General features: G+C 38.1%; 3 protein-coding genes across 3 annotated transcripts in view; all 3 read right to left on the reverse strand.

Moving 5' to 3' along the window:
- The window catches only part of LOC7453671 (germin-like protein subfamily 1 member 16), a 79,732-nt gene that overhangs the window by 13,730 nt on the left and 45,229 nt on the right, over nt 1-20,773 (reverse strand). The window lies entirely within an intron of this gene.
- On the reverse strand, nt 6,750-7,933 carry LOC127905154 (germin-like protein subfamily 1 member 16). Its single transcript, XM_052451828.1, has 2 exons — nt 7,705-7,933; nt 6,750-7,606 (listed from the first exon to the last, which is right to left on the reverse strand). The coding sequence occupies exons 1-2, from the start codon at nt 7,928-7,930 to the stop codon at nt 7,053-7,055; spliced, it is 780 nt and encodes a 259-aa protein (XP_052307788.1). The 5' UTR covers nt 7,931-7,933; the 3' UTR covers nt 6,750-7,052.
- Nucleotides 14,331-15,516, reverse strand: LOC127905157 (germin-like protein subfamily 1 member 16). The gene is made up of 2 exons (XM_052451831.1): nt 15,286-15,516; nt 14,331-15,187 (listed from the first exon to the last, which is right to left on the reverse strand). Exons 1-2 carry the CDS (start codon nt 15,509-15,511, stop codon nt 14,634-14,636), a joined length of 780 nt encoding a protein of 259 aa, XP_052307791.1. The 5' UTR covers nt 15,512-15,516; the 3' UTR covers nt 14,331-14,633.

Raw genomic sequence — 20,773 nt, forward strand, 5'->3', positions numbered from 1 at the left:
TACAGGTCTTCTAGAATGCAGCTTTGATTACTAACTTTGGTAAAAATAATGTGGCTTCGACATTGAGGTTATTGAAAGAGAGTTGCATGCAGTGAGGTAAAAATGTGGTGGGTAACACTAATAGTGAAATCAAAGCTCTAGAACTTGAAGTGGATTCCCTATATTCCAAAAAAAAATAAAAATGCAGAGACTTATGAGTGGATGAATTAAATAGAAACAATACCATTGCCTTTAGTCTTAGAAATTTATACAGAGTGTAAGAGTCTGCCTGCCATCAGAAATCAAGAGTTCAGTGGTGTAAGTTTGGAGACAGAAATACTTATTTTTTTCATCTCTCTACCACGACAAGACAAAAAAAGAATCAGATTTTCTCCTTAGATGTTGATGGAACGACTCTGACAAAACCTTCAGATGTGAAGAAAGTCATGTTCAATTTATTTAGTAAGCTCTATTCTCATGATGGTAGACCTAAAGCCTCTTGTTGTAATTTAGATTTTCTAAAGCTTTAGTCTTCCTCCTTGGCTGCTCTAGAAATTCCATTCTCTAGAGATGAGATTAAAGTTGGTGGGGGTCAACGTGGTGCTGCCTAAATAGCTTCTCGACCCTTTTTTCTCAGTAGGATTCTTTAGTCAATGACTATTATGGAATGTTATTATGTATATATATTTATCTTGTATTTACCTTATATAGGTTTCTGATCATGTGTATTAGACTACATGGTTAGTATCATGTACAACCCTACATCTATATATATATTACAGAAGGGGAGTGCTGCTAATTGTATATCACAGCCTCCATAATATTTTCCAATACTCCTTCTCCCTTAACTTCAACTTGGTATTAGAGCATTATATTCAAAAGAGCTTCCATCGGCGCCTCCCTCTTCTTCTCATGGATTCTACTACAGCTCAATCTTCCTCTCTTCTTACAACAAACATGCCAGCTGCAGCATTCCCTGTTCTCCCTGCCAATTCTTCACTTATGCAACCTGCGTCAGGTTTTTCAATGGCTCCTCCTGGATTTTTTGCGTCTGCATCTATTCCTTCTATTGGTTGCAGCTTTCCTCTAACAATGGCAGCAATACCTTCCTCTGAACTCGTCATACACAAATAAGAGCTCCCTTCAATCCACTCTTGGCTCTCCTATGACAGCACCTCTGCTGCCCACACCTTCACATTCCACAGCTTCAGTATTCTCAGTTCAGCGTGGTAGTTTTGGTGGTCCTTCTGGCCATTCCTATCGTGGGCGTGGGCGCCATCGAGGTGGATGGAGAGGCTACCGTGGTGGTAACCATGGCACCTCTGGATCTGGTTGGCAGCAGATGTCTGGGTCTAGTTTTCATCATGGTTCCCGTGAGTCTGGGACTGGTTGGCAGCAGTATTCCCGTGGAGTTTCTAACTCCAACCAAAATTTTCGAAATGTTAAATGTCAATTGTGTTATGGTTTTGGGCATTCAGCCAAATACTGTTCTCAATTTACCTCACAGCATTTGCAGGCTACTGCTAACTTGGCATTTCAGAATCCTCAGCTCTCCTCTGCAGGTTGGTTTCCTGATACGGGTGCTAATCAGCATGTGACACCGGACCTCGCTAGTATGACGAGTTCAGAGCCATATCTTGGCAGTGATCAATTACATGTCGGTGATGGTAAGGGACTGGTTATATCACATATTGCTCAATCTAAACTCTATACTCCTAAACGCACTTTTATCCTATCAAATGTTCTGCATGTACCACATATTAAAAAACCGCTATTGTCTGTTCAGAAATTTTGCATTGAGAATAATGTATTTTTTGAATTTCATTCATCTGTGTTTTATGTTAAGGATCTAATAACCAAGGAGGTGCTCCTTTCCGGTCAGAGTAGCGATGGTCTATATGTCTTATCCGAGTCTTCTGCAACGTCCGTACCTCAAGCTTTCCTATCAACGTCTGTGTCCTCCACTGCTGATGTTTGGCATCGTCGCCTTGGGCATCCTAGCTCTCGTATTTTAGGGTCTCTAGTATCAAATAATAAAGTTGCATGTACTTCAAGAGTTTTTAATTTTAATTGTTCATCTTGTCCTTTAGGAAAAGCATCGCGTCTGTCGTTAGGCCTTACTGGTCATAAAACTTGTGCTCCTCTTGAGCTTGTTTTCAGTGATGTTTGGGGACCTTCTCCTATGTTATCTACTGATGGTTATCGGTATTTTGTGATTTTTGTGGATGCTTATACTAAGTATATCTGGTTTTTTCCTTTAGCCGCTAAGTCTGATGTGTTTAAAATTTTTCTTCAATTTCAAGCTCTTGTTGAATGACAATTCACCACCAAAATTAAATCCGTCCAAACAGATTGGGGTGGTGAATATAGGAAGTTAAACACATATTTTAAAACCATTGGCATTCATCACCGTCTAATATGTCCTCACACGCATGAACAAAATGGTACTGTTGAGCGTCGTCATCGTCATATTGTTGAAACTGGTCTTACGCTTCTTGGTCAGTGTAAGGCTCCGTTAAAATTTTGGAGTTATGCTTTTGAAACAGCTGTCTATCTCATAAATCGTATGCCTACTGCTGTTCTAAATGGTTGTACACCTTTTGAACGTTTGTTTAAATCTTCCCCTGATTACAATTTTCTTCGTATTTTTGGGTGTCTATGTTTTCCTTTACTTCGTCCTTATAACCGACATAAACTAGATTTTCGCTCTTCACCATGTGTTTTTCTTGGCTATAGTTCCTCTCATTTGGGTTATCGTTGTTTTGATTTGTCATCATCTCGTATGTATATTGCACGGCATGTTAAATTTCATGAAAATACATTTCCTTTTGCATGTTCTGAACAGACATCTGCCTTGCCTTCTCCATCTCTACAAACAGCCCTCCCCGCCTTCACCGTTTTTCCTACTCCCATGCCTTCTCCATCTACCCTATTTCTGCCACCTTCTCCAACGCCTGCTCACAGGGCTGTTGCCTCCTCTCCTCCACCTTGTCCCGTGAGTAACAGTCCCTCTACTTCATCTCCACCTTACTCTACTACTGATCACTCTCCAAGTATGGTGTCTGTTTCTCCAGGTACGGTGATCCCATTGTCAGCGGCCTCCTCTCCTATTGTGGTTTCCTCTCGGCCTCCTGGCAGTCCCACATCGAGCTCTTCCTCTGGCTCTCCTCCTGCCCTGCCTCTGGTAGTTGATTTATCTAATTTTGATCTTCAGCAGGTTTCTCATAGTTCCTCAACTTTGCCAGCTGACTCCTCTCGCAGCCACCACATGACACTTCGTCCTCGCCGGCCCAAACAGGCGCATCTTAGTGTATCTCCGTCATCTGCTAATATATGTCCTGTTCAGTCCCCTGCTACCGTGAGTTCTTCTTCTCCTGAACATGAACCTCTCACGTTCAAAGACGCCTCTCAACATTCGGCATGGCAGCAAGCTATGCAAGATGAGCTTCGGGCTTTGCAATCAAATGGTACGTGGACTCTAGTTCCTTATTGTTCCTCTATGAATGTTGTTGGCAGTCGCTGGGTTTATAAAATCAAGCGGCGAGCGGATGGTAGTATTGACAGGTATAAAGCCCGTCTTGTGGCTAGAGGGTTCACTCAACAAGAAGGAATAGACTACCTTGAGACTTTCAGTCCAGTTGTTAAGCCTGCGACTGTGAGGTTAGTACTTACTATTGCTGTGACCCGTGGGTGGTTTATTCATCAGCTTGATGTTCACAATGCGTTCTTGAATGGGATTCTTCAAGAAGAGGTGTATATGGAGCAACCACCTGGTTTTTCTCACCCTACTCTGTCATCTCATGTTTGTCACCTGCATAAATCTATCTATGGTTTAAAACAGGCTCCCCGGGCATGGTATACCAGACTCAGTGATTATCTCATTTCTCTTGGTTTTCGTGCCTCTACTGCTGACACCTCTCTGTTTATTTACTCTGATGGCCATGATCTCATTTACTTGCTTGTGTATGTGGATGACATTCTGCTTACTGGGAACAATTCAACTCTGTTATGCCACTTGATTATCTTACTGAATTCCGAATTCAAAATCAGGGATTTAGGCTCTGTGCATTATTTCTTGGGGATTGAAGTCACCAAAACTGCCATGGGACTTATGCTCTCCCAGCATAAATATACTCTCGATATCATTAGGCGAGCCGGTATGTCTTTGTGTAAAGCTGCTGACACGCCTGCTTCATCCTCATCTAAGCTATTGCAAACCTCAGATATTCTATACTCTGATCCTACCCGTTATCGACAGATTGTTGGTGCTTTGCAGTATCTCACTTTTACTCGCCCGGATATATGTTATGCTGTAAATAAAGTCTGTCAGTTTATGCACTCGCCTACCGATGGTCATTGGTCTCTTGTTAAAAGAATTGTCCGGTACCTTCAAGGAACGACATCTTATGGTCTACACATCACTCGGGGGTCCTCTCTTTCCTTACATGGTTTTACAGATGCTGATTGGGCTGGTAGTCTTGATGACAGAAAATCCACCGGTGGCTACTTGGTATATCTCGACAGCACCCCTATTTCTTGGAAATCTGGAAAACAACGCACAGTGGCTCGTTCATCGACTGAAGCGGAATATAAGGCTCTTGCGGATGGTACCGCTGAGATTTTGTGGATTCGGGCTCTGCTGTCAGATCTTCATTTTTCCTCTGATCCTATGACTATCCTTTGGTGTGATAATTTGGGTGCTACCTACTTGTCTGTTAATCCTATCTTTCATGCTCGCACTAAGCATGTTGAGGTCGATTATCATTTTGTTCGTGATCGCGTTGCTAAAAAGGAAATTGCAGTTCGGTTCATCTCCTCCCAGGATCAACTTGCTGATGTGCTTACCAAACCTCTTCCTCATGCGTCCTTCACTTATTTTCGGTCCAAGCTTCATGTGGATTCTCCTCCTTCAGCTTGAGGGGGCATATTATGGAATGTTATTATGTATATATATTTATCTTGTATTTACCTTATATAGGTTTCTGATCATGTGTATTAGACTACATGGTTAGTATCATGTACAACCCTACATCTATATATATATTACAGAAGGGGAGTGCTGCTAATTATATATCACAGCCTCCATAATATTTTCCAATACTCCTTCTCCCTTAACTTCAACTATGACAAGTTCCAAAAAAAAGGGCATTTGGCTTCTCAATAATGATGTGATCTTCAAGTAGAAAACCCCGGACTATGACACGCTATTCTTCCTTATTATTACTAGACTCTGCTTATGGCTGAAGGCTATAGATTCTTATTTTCCGGCATCAAATATATTAAAATCAGCAAAAGGGCTACTTATATAGACTAATCTCCAAAAACCTAGTTTGGTTGTCATGTGGTCTCTCCCTAAAGCTAATAGCTTCAAATGGAATGTGGATGGATCTTCACTGGGAAAGCCTGGTTCCTTAGGTATGGGTGGTGTTTTATGAAATCATTATGGAATTCTTCTTGGTATCTTGTTGTTGTCGGTTTGAATTTTAAAATCCAATGAAGTCGAGCCACGAGTTGTTGTCAAAGCTATTGAGATCTTGTCAAAGCTATTGAGATCTCAGCCTCTATTATTATTGAATCTAACTCTGATAATGTCATTAATTGGATGAATAATCCAGAAAATAAACCTTTGCTACATTATAAGCTTTTCTCTTTAGCCAAGAGATTGGCTCTATGCTTTGACTCAATCACTTTCACCTATTTTCGTCATGAGTCTAATTATATGGCAGATCACCTGGCAAAACAAGGAGTGCACAGAACAAGAGAATTTGTTGCTTGGATTTGAGTCGGCCAAATGTTTTTGGCCCTTCTTTTGTCTATATCTGTTTGCGGTTCCTAGTGGTGATGAGTTGTTTTTTCCAGGTTTTGAAAGTTTTGAATTCTAGAGAGGCAATGGCTGGTTGTAGCAGGTGGTAAGGAGTGGTCTGGTTCTTCACCATACCATTCATTCTCTTCCATTTTATTCTTGGCATATCAGAGTTGGTCTAGGAGGAGCTGGTGTTTCATGATGTTAGTAGCTTGGTCTGAAGATCTCTTTTAATATGGAAAAGTCGAGGATAGATGGAAAGATTTAGTAATAATTTAAATCAGAATCGAGATAGTTTTTTGGTTTTATGGGAGTTTCCCTTGGATTTTTAGCTTGGTAGTTTAGCTTGGCAGTTTTGTTTGCGTGGAGGCAAAGCTGCATCCTGTGGTTGTTGCTCTGTTTTGTGGTTTTCTTGGTCTTTTTCCTTTTTCGTTTGTTTAATTTGCTAAACTTGAGTGTTGTGCAGATTTTTATCTTGTCCTTCCCGCCATCTTTAATTTGGCGTTTTAATGCAATACTTTAGTTATTAAAAAAAAAATCATGATTTCTGTAGCACGTCTTTGCCTTGCACACTCATCTTGTAGGAGGCCAACGATGAAAACGGTGAACTTTCTTATTTCTCTCCATATAAATATATTTGCACAAGTCGTCCATGAAAATGTCATCATGGAATAGCAGATATTGAGGTTATTTCAGTAGCCGGAGTACAAACTCCTTAACAGTATCGAGTCCAATGAAGAAAAATCCCCGTGGAGAATGGACGACTCATCCTCGACAGCCAATGTTAGTCTGCCTTCGGATGATACATACCATGAAATATTACTAGCTAAAGCACCAAATTAGCGAGCATCCAATATCTCAGCCACCATGAAATCATTTCCAATATTGGTCTAGATTTTGACTCTTGATTACTTTGGGAAAAAACTTTTGATACCTTTTCTTTTTTTGGTAAGTCAAGGTACGTACGTAGATTAAAAAACTTTTGATACAATCAAACAGGACATAAACTTGGTACATGATGAAAAGAAGTTGGCAGCTTGCCATCTTAAGTTATTCAAAATACAGAACGGACGTGGATAATCCAAAAGGGAAACCTCAACTGAAGAGCATAAACCCTCCAGCAACATGACACCTGACAGAGAAATTATTAGCTTAACAAAACAGGTGGAGAACGTTCCAAAAAAACACATAGACTCTAAAAGGGGAAGGCATAGAGCACTTCTTTATTATCGCACATCAACTATGCGAATATGGGAAATTTAGAAAGTATTCATGTAGGGTTCACCCATTCTTGACTCTGGAGATCCTCCACAAGTTTTTCATCCAAATGGAATGCTGTGGTGAGAACTTCAGGATAAAGAGGCCAACTGGCTCCAAAGATTGCATTTGCTACTGTGTTTACTCCTGGATTTTGGCTTGTTAATGCAGCAATAGCAACGGCAGGAGTCTTTCCAATATTCAATTGAAAATGAATGAGGCCGAATGGGAATACAAAGAGATCTCCTGGTTTTAGGATTTTGGTAAAGAGACGATGATCAGGATTTGAGGTTACAAAGCCAGCATAAAGAGTGCCTTCCAAAACCAGCAGAACCTCCGATCCTCTGGGGTGATAATGTGGAGGGTTTAGGCCACCGTTTGGCGCCAAGTCTATCCGTGCTAAAGATACGCCAAGAGTGTTAAGCCCAGGCATTAGATCGGCTGTAATGATATTAACACGTGCTCCAAGTTGATTTGATGTGTTTCCAGGAACATCAAGCCCCGAGTACGAGAAATCATCAGGAGTGGCGAGGCTTGGATTCTTACACAATTTTCCATTAACAAGAACTGCAGACACAAGCAAAATGTAATCAGTTGGAATGCGAATTCAAAATGAAATACATATAATAGTTCGTGATTCCGAAATATCACAATCTTGAATGTACCAGCAGAATTAGCATCATCTATTGCTACGCAGAAGTCTTGGAGGGGGCTGGGGTCATAGGCAGTGACAAATGAGGAAGCCAGAGCCAAGAGAATAAAAACCGCTATCAAATTAGCAACTTTCATCATGGTTCTGCTTTGGCTTGCTACCTTGAATTCTTTCCTTTTCTTTTTTCCTTCTTGGGTATTGTTTGTTGGGTAAGGCGGGAGAGCTTGCATGCAGAGCATGGGTATTTATCAAGCGAACATTGGACTTTGACGATTGTATATATGATGAAACTCTAACGTGCCTTCACTAGTTAAATCTATATTTTTGGAGCAATATAATTAATTAATTAAATAACCAAGCAGAGACTAACAACAGTGACGATGACTAAATGGAGGCAAGATACTTTACGCCTCTTAATTGGCCAAAAAAATGCTGTTTAATCACGAGGATTAAGAAGCAATGTGATCTTAATTAGTTACTCAATCATCAAGAACTTCTAGATTTTTCAATTCTTCAACTCCTGAAGAGAACCTCTTCATTCTTTTTTGGAGGTTAATGGACTTCAATTGTTTTTTCTTTTTCATTTTTTCCGACTCAATATCAAATTAACTTTTACCACTGCAAGCATAAATATCTGTGTTTATTTATTTATTTTCCATGAAGGCATGCATCGGGATTGAGAACTGAAAAATGTACTAAAGTTTTCTTTCAATTTATTAAGTGATTTCGTTTAACTTGATCACTGCAGTAACCTAAGAATATATTCTTCTAGCTGAAATCTTATTTGATATAATATTTTGCTAATTATGAAAGGAGATCCATCAAGGACTATATCAAACATAAAAGAAAAATTAAAACTACATAATAAGCAACATTCGATATAGCCATTTATGAATTACATCATGGAGTTGAAGAATGAAGAGTACAAGATGAAGACGCGCACGATGGAATTGAAAACTCTAGAAGTTCTTATAGTTAGGCAATTATGATATTTATACGTTTCTTCTCTATCCACCTCTGGCCAATAGAGAGACATTAAAGTACTTGTTGAACTCTTTTTTGCCTCAACTTAGTCATCATCAGGCTCCCGGGTTCTCACCATTGCTTATAATGAGTGTGTGCTCTGTTTGGGCCAAAATGTAAATTTAACTAGTGAAGGTCTATTAGGGTTTCTGCATGCAATTGTCAAATGCCAGTGTTTGACTGGTCAAAGATCAATGATAAGTTGTTGAGAAACAAAACTTAAACGACGTATAACTCATCTATAAATACCCATGCTAATACCCATGCTCTGCATGCAAGTTCTCACTCCACTAATTAAGCTAATGGCTTCTAATACCTTGATAAGTGGAGTAAAATGAAAAGCTTCGTGGAAGGAGTTTTATGTTCAAAAGCCTGTTAAAAGTAAAGCAAGCCAGAACCATGTACAAATGGAAGAGGCAAGTGTGTTGTGCCATGGACCTCCCTGTTTCCCTAAGAAAAATTATGTAGAAAGGTCTTTTAAGTGGGATCGCTTTTCTAAAAGGGACAACAACCTTAGAAAAAAACCAGAAAAGATCGATTAGGAAACACATGAGCTGCCATAAAATACACACTATTCCAGTGAATGCCACCCTCATATAAGTCTTCACGACCATCAAAGGTAAGGAATTTGTTCAATACCTTCCACCTATAAAATCATCACCTAGTACTTGTTTAGACAGACAACTGGTAAATGTTTGTGGACTTTCCAGATTTAAACAAAGCTTTCCCAGAAGATAACCATCCTCTCTCTAAGATTGACTGATTGGTTAACTCCACTGCGAGTTTTGAATACCTCAGCTTCTTGGATGCCAACTCTAGCTATCACCAAATTACCATGCTCCATAATTGAAGGGGAAACATTTTGTTATAAAGTTATGCCTTTTAGGCTTAAGAATGCAAGGGCCACTTATTAGTGGATGGTAAAAAAAATGTATTTAAGAACCAACTTGGGAGGATTATAAAAGGATATGTTGATGACATGTTAGTGAAAGCAAGACTTTTGAGAAACATTAACTAGACCAAAAAGAAGTCATTTCCTCTGCTTGACCATAATAAGATGAAACTTAATCATTCCAAATAAGTCTTTGCCATCAAATGAGGAAAATTTTTGGGTTTTCTAGTAAGTAACAAGGGAATCGAGCCTAACCTAGAGAAGAATAATGATATTGCGATATTTTGAGCAGTGTGCGCTCTGTTCCAATGATGTGTTATTGCACTTGGAGCCATGCCTGCTAGACCAAGTTAACCTCAATGTCATTGTTCTTTTGTGCTTCTCTACAGTGGGAAGAAAGGATTAGAGCATATGATAGGCTTAGATAACCATCTTTGGTTTACCAATGGAAGGATGAAACAAAAACTGCTTCGATATTCTTTCAGAGAGCTTTGGCAATATTGTTGGCTATGACACAACATGTGTTAGCCAGGGATCTATATCTAGTATAAGGGTCTTTATTAGCACTATAAAGTTGGAACATTTGCATAACCAACTTATCCTTAAGCTTGATGAAATACAAATTAAGGTCACGTTGAAAGAGATAAAGGGTGAGTTCATTCCTTCCATCACAATAGTCAAACACTTTATGGATGTCTCGTTGTATTTAGAATTGACCTTTGATGAAGAAGAAGAGGAAGGTGATCAGAAAACTGATTTTGCAACATTAACCACCAGGGCTACAAGACAAAAAGTTGAGTTTGAATTCGATTTTAATTGTGCTTTGGGCAGCTAAAATCAGCTTGACATTAAATGCTTCAGGCCAGCCATACCATTTTTGTACTTTTTTCTAGAAATTACAGAATTATACAGGCATTTAGCTTTATCTGATAAGCATATGTACAACACTGGTAACCACTTGGCTCTTATGCTATATGATTATGATGAGGTGGCTATAACTGCTTGTATAGACGTGGACGTGTCACAAGCCGCTTCCTTTATTGAGGGAGATGAGCTGGGAAAAAAAAAGCTCTAATAGTGAAGAGTTAAAGAAGATGGGCTGAAAGAAGACTTCTAGTATAGGCCGATTAACAAGTTTTAACTTAAACATTGCGCCATCATTTGTAAATTTCATTACCCCCATTATTGATCTGAGTAAGTTGTATGATTTGGAATTGAAAAACAGGAAAACTCAAAGAAAGAAAGTTAAGATATTTACACGCAAAGCATCCTCTCTTAAGAAAAGGAAACCACATAAAGTAAAAAGGTTAAGGCTCTAAGCAAGCTGAGATAGGGGTTATTGATAATTTAGTTTCTGATAATGTAATTATGAATAGAAATGTTATTATTCGATCTAGAAAGGAACTAGCTAGTGAAGACGAGGCAAGCAGTTCACACATTAGATTTTTTCCAAGGATTGATGATCAAGCATGTGAGCCATTACATACTGACCCCATAGATGAAGCAATTACTTGCTGGGATATGGGAAAAGCTATCTTGCAAATTCATGATGGAACCCAACTTATGACATAGACACTGCATGGATTTATTGAAAATGATATGGAGTAGTGGATTAGTAGGAAGAAGCGGTGACTTACTTCTCTTGGTTCTTTTAAGGTGTGGTTTTTAATCCTTTCTATGGGTCGTATGATTATTTGGAATGCGTGTGGTTTAGGGGGCAGAAATAAAAACAAATGTGTGAGAAATCTTGTTAGAAAGCTTAGTCTGGATGTCTTGGGTGTGTTGGAAATGAAAGTGGACAATATTAATAACTGTATCATTAATTCGACTTGGGGTAGATATTCTAGAGACTAGTATGCAATGCCTTCCTTAGGTCTTTCTAGGGGTATTTTATGCATATGAAATCCAGCCTTTTTTTGTGCTTCTAGTTGTTCAGTTGCTATAAATGGGCATATTTTACATTTTGAGGCTGTGTTTTCTTGTTCAAATTTGGATTGCTTAGTGTCTTTTGTTTATACTCCAAATGATGGGTTGTTGAAGGAGTTATGGGACTATCTTGTCAATTTTAAAGACATTGTTGGCAAACCATAGTGTCTTACAAGTGACTTCAATGAAACTATATTCCCCTTGGATAGAAAAGGTGGCTTTCGAATCTCATCTTCCATGACAAACTTTAAGAATTGCATTGACTATTGCGAGCTTGTTGAACTGCCATTAAACAGGAAGAAGTTTACTTGGTCTAGAGGTAATGCAACAAACCATATTGATAGAATATTTATGTTGACTGATTGGCTTAAGCTTTTCCCATCTTTTACTCTGTATGGGCTTCCAAAGTATTCTTTAGATCACAGACCGATTCATCTGTTATTAGACTCTACGAACTGGGTCCAAAGCCTTTCCGGTTCATGAATTATTGGTGGCTCTTATTTGATTTCAGGAAGGTGCTACAGGTCTTCTAGAATGCAGCTTTGATTACTAACTTTGGTAAAAATAATGTGGCTTCGACATTGAGGTTATTGAAAGAGAGTTGCATGCAGTGAGGTAAAAATGTGGTGGGTAACACTAATAGTGAAATCAAAGCTCTAGAACTTGAAGTGGATTCCCTATATTCCAAAAAAAAATAAAAATGCAGAGACTTATGAGTGGATGAATTAAATAGAAACAATACCATTGCCTTTAGTCTTAGAAATTTATACAGAGTGTAAGAGTCTGCCTGCCATCAGAAATCAAGAGTTCAGTGGTGTAAGTTTGGAGACAGAAATACTTATTTTTTTCATCTCTCTACCACGACAAGACAAAAAAAGAATCAGATTTTCTCCTTAGATGTTGATGGAACGACTCTGACAAAACCTTCTGATGTGAAGAAAGTCATGTTCAATTTATTTAGTAAGCTCTATTCTCATGATGGTAGACCTAAAGCCTCTTGTTGTAATTTAGATTTTCTAAAGCTTTAGTCTTCCTCCTTGGCTGCTCTAGAAATTCCATTCTCTAGAGATGAGATTAAAGTTGGTGGGGGTCAACGTGGTGCTGCCTAAATAGCTTCTCGACCCTTTTTTCTCAGTAGGATTCTTTAGTCAATGACAAGTTCCAAAAAAAAGGGCATTTGGCTTCTCAATAATGATGTGATCTTCAAGTAGAAAACCCCGGACTATGACACGCTATTCTTCCTTATTATTACTAGACTCTGCTTATGGCTGAAGGCTATAGATTCTTATTTTCCGGCATCAAATATATTAAAATCAGCAAAAGGGCTACTTATATAGACTAATCTCCAAAAACCTAGTTTGGTTGTCATGTGGTCTCTCCCTAAAGCTAATAGCTTCAAATGGAATGTGGATGGATCTTCACTGGGAAAGCCTGGTTCCTTAGGTATGGGTGGTGTTTTATGAAATCATTATGGAATTCTTCTTGGTATCTTGTTGTTGTCGGTTTGAATTTTAAAATCCAATGAAGTCGAGCCACGAGTTGTTGTCAAAGCTATTGAGATCTTGTCAAAGCTATTGAGATCTCAGCCTCTATTATTATTGAATCTAACTCTGATAATGTCATTAATTGGATGAATAATCCAGAAAATAAACCTTTGCTACATTATAAGCTTTTCTCTTTAGCCAAGAGATTGGCTCTATGCTTTGACTCAATCACTTTCACCTATTTTCGTCATGAGTCTAATTATATGGCAGATCACCTGGCAAAACAAGGAGTGCACAGAACAAGAGAATTTGTTGCTTGGATTTGAGTCGGCCAAATGTTTTTGGCCCTTCTTTTGTCTATATCTGTTTGCGGTTCCTAGTGGTGATGAGTTGTTTTTTCCAGGTTTTGAAAGTTTTGAATTCTAGAGAGGCAATGGCTGGTTGTAGCAGGTGGTAAGGAGTGGTCTGGTTCTTCACCATACCATTCATTCTCTTCCATTTTATTCTTGGCATATCAGAGTTGGTCTAGGAGGAGCTGGTGTTTCATGATGTTAGTAGCTTGGTCTGAAGATCTCTTTTAATATGGAAAAGTCGAGGATAGATGGAAAGATTTAGTAATAATTTAAATCAGAATCGAGATAGTTTTTTGGTTTTATGGGAGTTTCCCTTGGATTTTTAGCTTGGTAGTTTAGCTTGGCAGTTTTGTTTGCGTGGAGGCAAAGCTGCATCCTGTGGTTGTTGCTCTGTTTTGTGGTTTTCTTGGTCTTTTTCCTTTTTCGTTTGTTTAATTTGCTAAACTTGAGTGTTGTGCAGATTTTTATCTTGTCCTTCCCGCCATCTTTAATTTGGCGTTTTAATGCAATACTTTAGTTATTAAAAAAAAAATCATGATTTCTGTAGCACGTCTTTGCCTTGCACACTCATCTTGTAGGAGGCCAACGATGAAAACGGTGAACTTTCTTATTTCTCTCCATATAAATATATTTGCACAAGTCGTCCATGAAAATGTCATCATGGAATAGCAGATATTGAGGTTATTTCAGTAGCCGGAGTACAAACTCCTTAACAGTATCGAGTCCAATGAAGAAAAATCCCCGTGGAGAATGGACGACTCATCCTCGACAGCCAATGTTAGTCTGCCTTCGGATGATACATACCATGAAATATTACTAGCTAAAGCACCAAATTAGCGAGCATCCAATATCTCAGCCACCATGAAATCATTTCCAATATTGGTCTAGATTTTGACTCTTGATTACTTTGGGAAAAAACTTTTGATACCTTTTCTTTTTTTGGTAAGTCAAGGTACGTACGTAGATTAAAAAACTTTTGATACAATCAAACAGGACATAAACTTGGTACATGATGAAAAGAAGTTGGCAGCTTGCCATCTTAAGTTATTCAAAATACAGAACGGACGTGGATAATCCAAAAGGGAAACCTCAACTGAAGAGCATAAACCCTCCAGCAACATGACACCTGACAGAGAAATTATTAGCTTAACAAAACAGGTGGAGAACGTTCCAAAAAAACACATAGACTCTAAAAGGGGAAGGCATAGAGCACTTCTTTATTATCGCACATCAACTATGCGAATATGGGAAATTTAGAAAGTATTCATGTAGGGTTCACCCATTCTTGACTCTGGAGATCCTCCACAAGTTTTTCATCCAAATGGAATGCTGTGGTGAGAACTTCAGGATAAAGAGGCCAACTGGCTCCAAAGATTGCATTTGCTACTGTGTTTACTCCTGGATTTTGGCTTGTTAATGCAGCAATAGCAACGGCAGGAGTCTTTCCAATATTCAATTGAAAATGAATGAGGCCGAATGGGAATACAAAGAGATCTCCTGGTTTTAGGATTTTGGTAAAGAGACGATGATCAGGATTTGAGGTTACAAAGCCAGCATAAAGAGTGCCTTCCAAAACCAGCAGAACCTCCGATCCTCTGGGGTGATAATGTGGAGGGTTTAGGCCACCGTTTGGCGCCAAGTCTATCCGTGCTAAAGATACGCCAAGAGTGTTAAGCCCAGGCATTAGATCGGCTGTAATGATATTAACACGTGCTCCAAGTTGATTTGATGTGTTTCCAGGAACATCAAGCCCCGAGTACGAGAAATCATCAGGAGTGGCGAGGCTTGGATTCTTACACAATTTTCCATTAACAAGAACTGCAGACACAAGCAAAATGTAATCAGTTGGAATGCGAATTCAAAATGAAATACATATAATAGTTCGTGATTCCGAAATATCACAATCTTGAATGTACCAGCAGAATTAGCATCATCTATTGCTACGCAGAAGTCTTGGAGGGGGCTGGGGTCATAGGCAGTGACAAATGAGGAAGCCAGAGCCAAGAGAATAAAAACCGCTATCAAATTAGCAACTTTCATCATGGTTCTGCTTTGGCTTGCTACCTTGAATTCTTTCCTTTTCTTTTTTCCTTCTTGGGTATTGTTTGTTGGGTAAGGCGGGAGAGCTTGCATGCAGAGCATGGGTATTTATCAAGCGAACATTGGACTTTGACGATTGTATATATGATGAAACTCTAACGTGCCTTCACTAGTTAAATCTATATTTTTGGAGCAATATAATTAATTAATTAAATAACCAAGCAGAGACTAACAACAGTGACGATGACTAAATGGAGGCAAGATACTTTACGCCTCTTAATTGGCCAAAAAAATGCTGTTTAATCACGAGGATTAAGAAGCAATGTGATCTTAATTAGTTACTCAATCATCAAGAACTTCTAGATTTTTCAATTCTTCAACTCCTGAAGAGAACCTCTTCATTCTTTTTTGGAGGTTAATGGACTTCAATTGTTTTTTCTTTTTCATTTTTTCCGACTCAATATCAAATTAACTTTTACCACTGCAAGCATAAATATCTGTGTTTATTTATTTATTTTCCATGAAGGCATGCATCGGGATTGAGAACTGAAAAATGTACTAAAGTTTTCTTTCAATTTATTAAGTGATTTCGTTTAACTTGATCACTGCAGTAACCTAAGAATATATTCTTCTAGCTGAAATCTTATTTGATATAATATTTTGCTAATTATGAAAGGAGATCCATCAAGGACTATATCAAACATAAAAGAAAAATTAAAACTACATAATAAGCAACATTCGATATAGCCATTTATGAATTACATCATGGAGTTGAAGAATGAAGAGTACAAGATGAAGACGCGCACGATGGAATTGAAAACTCTAGAAGTTCTTATAGTTAGGCAATTATGATATTTATACGTTTCTTCTCTATCCACCTCTGGCCAATAGAGAGACATTAAAGTACTTGTTGAACTCTTTTTTGCCTCAACTTAGTCATCATCAGGCTCCCGGGTTCTCACCATTGCTTATAATGAGTGTGTGCTCTGTTTGGGCCAAAATGTAAATTTAACTAGTGAAGGTCTATTAGGGTTTCTGCATGCAATTGTCAAATGCCAGTGTTTGACTGGTCAAAGATCAATGATAAGTTGTTGAGAAACAAAACTTAAACGACGTATAACTCATCTATAAATACCCATGCTAATACCCATGCTCTGCATGCAAGTTCTCACTCCACTAATTAAGCTAATGGCTTCTAATACCTTGATAAGTGGAGTAAAATGAAAAGCTTCGTGGAAGGAGTTTTATGTTCAAAAGCCTGTTAAAAGTAAAGCAAGCCAGAACCATGTACAAATGGAAGAGGCAAGTGTGTTGTGCCATGGACCTCCCTGTTTCCCTAAGAAAAATTATGTAGAAAGGTCTTTTAAGTGGGATCGCTTTTCTAAAAGGGACAACAACCTTAGAAAAAAACCAGAAAAGATCGATTAGGAAACACATGAGCTGCCATAAAATACACACTATTCCAGTGAATGCCACCCTCATATAAGTCTTCACGACCATCAAAGGTAAGGAATTTGTTCAATACCTTCCACCTATAAAATCATCACCTAGTACTTGTTTAGACAGACAACTGGTAAATGTTTGTGGACTTTCCAGATTTAAACAAAGCTTTCCCAGAAGATAACCATCCTCTCTCTAAGATTGACTGATTGGTTAACTCCACTGCGAGTTTTGAATACCTCAGCTTCTTGGATGCCAACTCTAGCTATCACCAAATTACCATGCTCCATAATTGAAGGGGAAACATTTTGTTATAAAGTTATGCCTTTTAGGCTTAAGAATGCAAGGGCCACTTATTAGTGGATGGTAAAAAAAATGTATTTAAGAACCAACTTGGGAGGATTATAAAAGGATATGTTGATGACATGTTAGTGAAAGCAAGACTTTTGAGAAACATTAACTAGACCAAAAAGAAGTCATTTCCTCTGCTTGACCATAATAAGATGAAACTTAATCATTCCAAATAAGTCTTTGCCATCAAATGAGGAAAATTTTTGGGTTTTCTAGTAAGTAACAAGGGAATCGAGCCTAACCTAGAGAAGAATAATGATATTGCGATATTTTGAGCAGTGTGCGCTCTGTTCCAATGATGTGTTATTGCACTTGGAGCCATGCCTGCTAGACCAAGTTAACCTCAATGTCATTGTTCTTTTGTGCTTCTCTACAGTGGGAAGAAAGGATTAGAGCATATGATAGGCTTAGATAACCATCTTTGGTTTACCAATGGAAGGATGAAACAAAAACTGCTTCGATATTCTTTCAGAGAGCTTTGTCAATATTGTTGGCTATGACACAACATGTGTTAGCCAGGGATCTATATCTAGTATAAGGGTCTTTATTAGCACTATAAAGTTGGAACATTTGCATAACCAACTTATCCTTAAGCTTGATGAAATACAAATTAAGGTCACGTTGAAAGAGATAAAGGGTGAGTTCATTCCTTCCATCACAATAGTCAAACACTTTATGGATGTCTCGTTGTATTTAGAATTGACCTTTGATGAAGAAGAAGAGGAAGGTGATCAGAAAACTGATTTTGCAACATTAACCACCAGGGCTACAAGACAAAAAGTTGAGTTTGAATTCGATTTTAATTGTGCTTTGGGCAGCTAAAATCAGCTTGACATTAAATGCTTCAGGCCAGCCATACCATTTTTGTACTTTTTTCTAGAAATTACAGAATTATACAGGCATTTAGCTTTATCTAATAAGCATATGTACAACACTGGTAACCACTTGGCTCTTATGCTATATGATTATGATGAGGTGGCTATAACTGCTTGTATAGACGTGGACGTGTCACAAGCCGCTTCCTTTATTGAGGGAGATGAGCTGGGAAAAAAAAGCTCTAATAGTGAAGAGTTAAAGAAGATGGGCTGAAAGAAGACTTCTAGTATAGGCCGATTAACAAGTTTTAACTTAAACATTGCGCCATCATTTGTAAATTTCATTACCCCCATTATTGATCTGAGTAAGTTGTATGATTTGGAATTGAAAAACAGGAAAACTCAAAGAAAGAAAGTTAAGATATTTACACGCAAAGCATCCTCTCTTAAGAAAAGGAAACCACATAAAGTAAAAAGGTTAAGGCTCTAAGCAAGCTGAGATAGGGGTTATTGATAATTTAGTTTCTGATAATGTAATTATGAATAGAAATGTTATTATTCGATCTAGAAAGGAACTAGCTAGTGAAGACGAGGCAAGCAGTTCACACATTAGATTTTTTCCAAGGATTGATGATCAAGCATGTGAGCCATTACATACTGACCCCATAGATGAAGCAATTACTTGCTGGGATATGGGAAAAGCTATCTTGCAAATTCATGATGGAACCCAACTTATGACATAGACACTGCATGGATTTATTGAAAATGATATGGAGTAGTGGATTAGTAGGAAGAAGCGGTGACTTACTTCTCTTGGTTCTTTTAAGGTGTGGTTTTTAATCCTTTCTATGGGTCGTATGATTATTTGGAATGCGTGTGGTTTAGGGGGCAGAAATAAAAACAAATGTGTGAGAAATCTTGTTAGAAAGCTTAGTCTGGATGTCTTGGGTGTGTTGGAAATGAAAGTGGACAATATTAATAACTGTATCATTAATTCGACTTGGGGTAGATATTCTAGAGACTAGTATGCAATGCCTTCCTTAGGTCTTTCTAGGGGTATTTTATGCATATGAAATCCAGCCTTTTTTTGTGCTTCTAGTTGTTCAGTTGCTATAAATGGGCATATTTTACATTTTGAGGCTGTGTTTTCTTGTTCAAATTTGGATTGCTTAGTGTCTTTTGTTTATACTCCAAATGATGGGTTGTTGAAGGAGTTATGGGACTATCTTGTCAATTTTAAAGACATTGTTGGCAAACCATAGTGTCTTACAAGTGACTTCAATGAAACTATATTCCCCTTGGATAGAAAAGGTGGCTTTCGAATCTCATCTTCCATGACAAACTTTAAGAATTGCATTGACTATTGCGAGCTTGTTGAACTGCCATTAAACAGGAAGAAGTTTACTTGGTCTAGAGGTAATGCAACAAACCATATTGATAGAATATTTATGTTGACTGATTGGCTTAAGCTTTTCCCATCTTTTACTCTGTATGGGCTTCCAAAGTATTCTTTAGATCACAGACCGATTCATCTGTTATTAGACTCTACGAACTGGGTCCAAAGCCTTTCCGGTTCATGAATTATTGGTGGCTCTTATTTGATTTCAGGAAGGTGCTACAGGTCTTCTAGAATGCAGCTTTGATTACTAACTTTGGTAAAAATAATGTGGCTTCGACATTGAGGTTATTGAAAGAGAGTTGCATGCAGTGAGGTAAAAATGTGGTGGGTAACACTAATAGTGAAATCAAAGCTCTAGAACTTGAAGTGGATTCCCTATATTCCAAAAAAAAATAAAAATGCAGAGACTTATGAGTGGATGAATTAAATAGAAACAATACCATTGCCTTTAGTCTTAGAAATTTATACAGAGTGTAAGAGTCTGCCTGCCATCAGAAATCAAGAGTTCAGTGGTGTAAGTTTGGAGACAGAAATACTTATTTTTTTCATCTCTCTACCACGACAAGACAAAAAAAGAATCAGATTTTCTCCTTAGATGTTGATGGAACGACTCTGACAAAACCTTCTGATGTGAAGAAAGTCATGTTCAATTTATTTAGTAAGCTCTATTCTCATGATGGTAGACCTAAAGCCTCTTGTTGTAATTTAGATTTTCTAAAGCTTTAGTCTTCCTCCTTGGCTGCTCTAGAAATTCCATTCTCTAGAGATGAGATTAAAGTTGGCGGGGGTCAACGTGGTGCTGCCTAAATAGCTTCTCGACCCTTTTTTCTCAGTAGGATTCTTTAGTCAATGACAAGTTCCAAAAAAAAGGGCATTTGGCTTCTCAATAATGATGTGATCTTCAAGTAGAAAACCCCGGACTATGACACGCTATTCTTCCTTATTATTACTAGACTCTGCTTATGGCTGAAGGCTATAGATTCTTATTTTCCGGCATCAAATATATTAAAATCAGCAAAAGGGCTACTTATATAGACTAATCTCCAAAAACCTAGTTTGGTTGTCATGTGGTCTCTCCCTAAAGCTAATAGCTTCAAATGGAATGTGGATGGATCTTCACTGGGAAAGCCTGGTTCCTTAGGTATGGGTGGTGTTTTATGAAATCATTATGGAATTCTTCTTGGTATCTTGTTGTTGTCGGTTTGAATTTTAAAATCCAATGAAGTCGAGCCACGAGTTGTTGTCAAAGCTATTGAGATCTTGTCAAAGCTATTGAGATCTCAGCCTCTATTATTATTGAATCTAACTCTGATAATGTCATTAATTGGATGAATAATCCAGAAAATAAACCTTTGCTAC

This window comes from Populus trichocarpa, chromosome 4 (assembly GCF_000002775.5).
Source record: "Populus trichocarpa isolate Nisqually-1 chromosome 4, P.trichocarpa_v4.1, whole genome shotgun sequence".
NCBI lineage: Eukaryota > Viridiplantae > Streptophyta > Magnoliopsida > Malpighiales > Salicaceae > Populus > Populus trichocarpa.